Source organism: Sprattus sprattus (genome assembly GCF_963457725.1).
Source record: "Sprattus sprattus genome assembly, chromosome: 17".
NCBI classification, from domain to species: domain Eukaryota; kingdom Metazoa; phylum Chordata; class Actinopteri; order Clupeiformes; family Clupeidae; genus Sprattus; species Sprattus sprattus.
In genome coordinates, this window is record NC_137915.1 from 903,539 (window position 1) to 908,538 (window position 5,000).

Consider the following 5,000-nt stretch of genomic DNA (forward strand, 5'->3'; position numbering starts at 1 on the left):
AGCCTCTAAAAGGCATCGCTGCTGAGACACACAGCCTCTACAAGGCATCGCTGCTGACACACAGCCTCTAAAAGGCATCGCTGCTGAGACACACAGCCTCTAAAAGGCATCGCTGCTGAGACACACAGCCTCTAAAAGGCATCGCTGCTGACACACAGCCTCTAAAAGGCATCGCTGCTGAGACACACAGCCTCTAAAAGGCATCGCTGCTGAGACACACAGCCTCTAAAAGGCATCGCTGCTGACACACAGCCTCTAAAAGGCATCGCTGCTGACACACAGCCTCTAAAAGGCATCGCTGCTGAGACACACAGCCTCTAAAAGGCATCGCTGCTGAGACACACAGCCTCTAAAAGGCATCGCTGCTGAGACACACAGCCTCTAAAAGGCATCGCTGCTGACACACACAGCCTCTAAAAGGCATCGCTGCTCAGACACACAGCCTCTAAAAGGCATCGCTGCTGACACACACAGCCTCTAAAAGGCATCGCTGCTGAGACACCAGCCTCTGAAGCACTGGAAGATATGCGGAGCATCAGACTGAGATGAGAGTTTAACTGCTTGTCACTTGTGGAATAGGCTCGGATATATGGCATGACAGCTTAACTGGATCACATGAATTTATGCATGGTTAACCTGGATGGTGTTGTGGTTATTGATAAGTCTCTGGATGGTGTTGTGGTTATTGATAAGTCTCTGGATGGTGTTGTGGTTATTGATAAGTCTCTGGATAACGTTGTGATTATTGGAAACCTAAACTTTTACCTGACTGTAGGTAAACAGAAGTTGTTATGGTAACAAAGGACAGCTGCTTTATGGAAAACATTTTTGTTTTGTTCCAGCAATTCCCATCAGGAAGAGACATTAAGGCAAGGCAAGGCAAGGCGGGAGACATCATCAGGCAAGACTGTAGCGTTAGTAAACCTCACTAAATCTCATCTTGTGAGTGGAAGTGTTGCAGTAATCTCCCTCACCAGTTCTGTGCCATCTGGGGATCCCTGTGCTACTGCATTAATGAATCATAGAGGTGTGTGTGTGTGTGTGTGTGTGTGTGTGTGTGTGTGTGTGTGTGTGTGTGTCTGTGTGTGTGTGTGTGTGTGTGTGTGTGTGTGTGTGTGTGTGTGTGTGTGTGTGTGTGTGTGTGTGTGTGTGTGTGTGTAGTCCCTGTAGTCCCTGCACTGGTGAATCATAGAGATGCCTGTCGAGACCCAAAAGTTACACAAATTGGGAGGTGTGCGACCAGCTGAAACAACAGCCAAGCACAGCGTGCACAAGCCTGACCTACTTGCAGAAACCCTCGGCCTACATCCCCCCTCCCAGGCCCTGGGTGTGTGTGTGTGTGTGTGTGTGTGTGTGTGTGTGTGTCAGGCCCTGGGCTCTGGAAAGCACCTTCAGGCAATTGCATCGTTTCGGGTCTATTTAAATGAAGTTGAATTGAACTGAATTAAACAAGTGGAAATAACAGCACTTTAAGATGGCAGCAGCCATAATGCAACACTTAGTGGCCACCTGTGTGTGTGTGTGTGTGTGTGTGTGTGTGTGTGTGTTTTTGTGTGTGTGTGTGTGTTTTAGATGGCAGCGGCCCATAATGCAACACTTACTGGCCACCTGTATGTGTGTGTGTGTGTGTGTGTGTGTGTGTGTGTTTTAGATGGCAGTGGCCATAACCCATAATGCAACACTTACTGGCCACCTCCAGCGAAGCGTTGCGGCTGACGGCCTCGCCCAGGTAGTTGCGGGCGACGCAGGTGTAGCGGCCCTCGTCGGGCTTGCTGCGGCGGCCATGCACGATGCGCAGGAAGAAGAGCGCGCCGCTGGGCAGCAGCATGCGGTGGGAGCGAGGGTCGTCCCGGTCCGTCTGTACACGCTCCCCGTCCTTCAACACACACACACACACACACACACACACACACCTCTATGATTTACCAATCCAGAAGCAAAGGGGCTACACACACACACACATCTCTATGATTTACCAATCCAGAAGCAAAGGGGCTACACACACACACACACACACACACCTCTATGATTTACCAATGCAGAAGCACAGGGACTACACACACACACACACACACACGCGCGCGCACACACACACGCACACACACACACACACACACACACAAACAAAACACCACACACACAACCACACACACACACACACACACACACACACACAGACACACACAGAGACACACACACACACACACACAAAACACCACACACACAACCACACACACACACAACCACACACACACACACACACACACACAGACACACACACAGACACACACACACACACACAACCACACACAGACACACACACACACACACACGCAGACACACACAACCACACACACACACACACACCTTGAACCACTCGATGGCCGGCGCCGGGCGTCCGTCCGCCTTGCAGTTCAGCGTGGCCGGCTCCCCCTTGGACACCACCAGGTCCGACGGGTCCTCCACGATCCGGGGCGGAGAGTCCTCAAAGCGTGGCCGCGAGCCTACGCAGGAAACACACACACACACACACACACGTTACACATTTATATTGTTTACATTATATATTCAATCCCAAAGATCACCCAATTGTTTATAAAGCCTTTACCATCTCATAATCACACATTGTATCGGTCTGCTGGTTTAATAATCAATAATATCTGTGGTCATCACCACGCTAGGTGTGTTTCCTGTGGGACTGTGCAGGTCTGTGTGAAAGTGAAAGTGAAAGTCCTCTCTATGGCAGAGGTGGTGTAGACACACACACTCTGAAATTAACCTCTGCATTTAACCCATCCAGGGAAGTGACACACACACACAGTGAAGTGAAGTAACACTAACCCGGAGCAGTGGGCTGCCATTGGCGGCGCCTGGGGAGCAGTGATGGGGGTTAGGTGCCTTGCTCAAGGGCTCTTCAGCCGTGGATGTGGGCATGGGAGAGCAGTGGTCTACCACTTCCCCCGCCCATATTTTTCCTACTGGTCGGGGATCGAACCGGCCACCCTACGGTTTCCAGCCTGACACCCTGACCAGTAGGCCACAGCTGCCCATAAACACCATGGAGCTCCATCATGAAGATCAGCTGGGTGAGGCGGCCATATCACACACGACACAATTACTCAGAGAAGTTTAAAGAACATTCTCAATCTGGAAAGTCAAAACTACATCCCAAAAGAGTCAGCTCAAGAAATGAAGTAGATGAATAACTTATAAACTTATTTTAACACGGGCACACGGACACACACACACTGACAAAATGTCATGCGTTGGAAATTGATTTTAAGATGAGCACAAGTCCTGCTAATAAATGCATGAATCTGCAGCGTCTCAGATCAATTCCCATTAGCAGAGGCCTAATTATCCACTCAGTAGGAGAGAGGAGAACACACACACACACACACACACACACACACACACACAGGAGCACACACACAGGAGCACAAACACACACATACACACACACACACACACACACTCACACACACACACACACACACACACACACACACACACACACACACACACACACACACACCCCACACACACACACCCACTCGAAGATAGACGGATCAGAATCTCATTTCAGCTCATCCCTGGATCAGAATCTAAGCCCGGGGCTCAGTCCAGACGGGCCGACACATAGGAGCACCGTCAGGAGTTTTAGAGGGCAGGTGTGTGAGACAGCGCTGCTCGATGTGTGTGTGTGTGTGTGTGTGTGTGTGTGTGTGTGTAAGTTCAGCTCAGCTGCGGTCGTGTGTGTGTGCTCAGGCAGAAGCACTAGGCTGAGTTGAGACGATTCAAGCGCAGGGGATCGGGAGCGTCTCGCGCGAGGCGAAGTTGAGACGATCCAAGCGCAGAAAATTGGGAGCGTCTCGCACGAGGTGAAGAAAGTTACGTAAAAGCCTCTCCCAACTGTCTGGCGACATGAGGGAAATAGTGTTGAGGAGCCTTCTTCTACCGGTACCTCAGTGTCTGAGAAAGGATCTGTGTCTGACTGTGTGTCTCTGAGAAACTGCGTCTGGTTGAGGTGTGTGTCTGACTGTGTGTCTCTGAGAAACTGCGTCTGGTTGGGGTGTGTGTCTGACTGTGTGTCTCTGAGAAACTGCGTCTGGTTGGGGTGTGTGTCTGACTGTGTGTCTCTGAGAAACTGCGTCTGGTTGAGGTGTGTGTCTGACTGTGTGTCTCTGAGAAACTGCGTCTGGTTGGGGTGTGTGTCTGACTGTGTGTCTCTGAGAAACTGCGTCTGGTTGGGGTGTGTGTCTGACTGTGTGTCTCTGAGAAACTGCGTCTGGTTGAGGTGTGTGTCTGACTGTGTGTCTCTGAGAAACTGCGTCTGGTTGAGGTGTGTGTCTGACTGTGTGTCTCTGAGAAACTGCGTCTGGTTGAAGTGTGTGTCTGACTGTGTGTCTCTGAGAAACTGCGTCTGGTTGAGGTGTGTGTCTGACTGTGTGTCTCTGAGAAACTGCGTCTGGTTGAAGTGTGTGTCTGACTGTGTGTCTCTGAGAAACTGCGTCTGGTTGGGGTGTGTGTCTGACTGTGTGTCTCTGAGAAACTGCGTCTGGTTGAAGTGTGTGTCTGACTGTGTGTCTCTGAGAAACTGCGTCTGGTTGGGGTGTGTGTCTGACTGTGTGTCTCTGAGAAACTGCGTCTGGTTGAAGTGTGTGTCTGACTGTGTGTCTCTGAGAAACTGCGTCTGGTTGGGGTGTGTGTCTGACTGTGTGTCTCTGAGAAACTGCGTCTGGTTGAAGTGTGTGTCTGACTGTGTGTCTCTGAGAAACTGCGTCTGGTTGGGGTGTGTGTCTGACTGTGTGTCTGATCACCTCGTCTCTGGGCTGGGCTGGGCTGGGCTGGGCTGGGCACGCACACACACACACACACACACACACACACACACACACACGCTCACACACACACACACGCACACACACACAAACACACACACACACACATACACACACACACACACACATACACATACACAGGGTTCCTCAGCACTGAGC

General features: G+C 50.9%; 1 protein-coding gene across 1 annotated transcript in view; it reads right to left on the reverse strand.

Annotated features, from left to right (window-relative positions):
* LOC308378214 (roundabout homolog 2) overlaps positions 1 to 5,000 on the reverse strand; it is a gene marked incomplete at both ends in the record, with an annotated part of 62,953 nt that overhangs the window by 50,035 nt on the left and 7,918 nt on the right. Inside the window, 2 exons of the mRNA XM_080855073.1 lie at positions 1,687 to 1,876; positions 2,368 to 2,516. Of these exons, the coding sequence (XP_080711199.1) occupies positions 1,687 to 1,876; positions 2,368 to 2,516 (339 nt within the window). The remainder of the gene's footprint in view (positions 1 to 1,686; positions 1,877 to 2,367; positions 2,517 to 5,000) is intronic.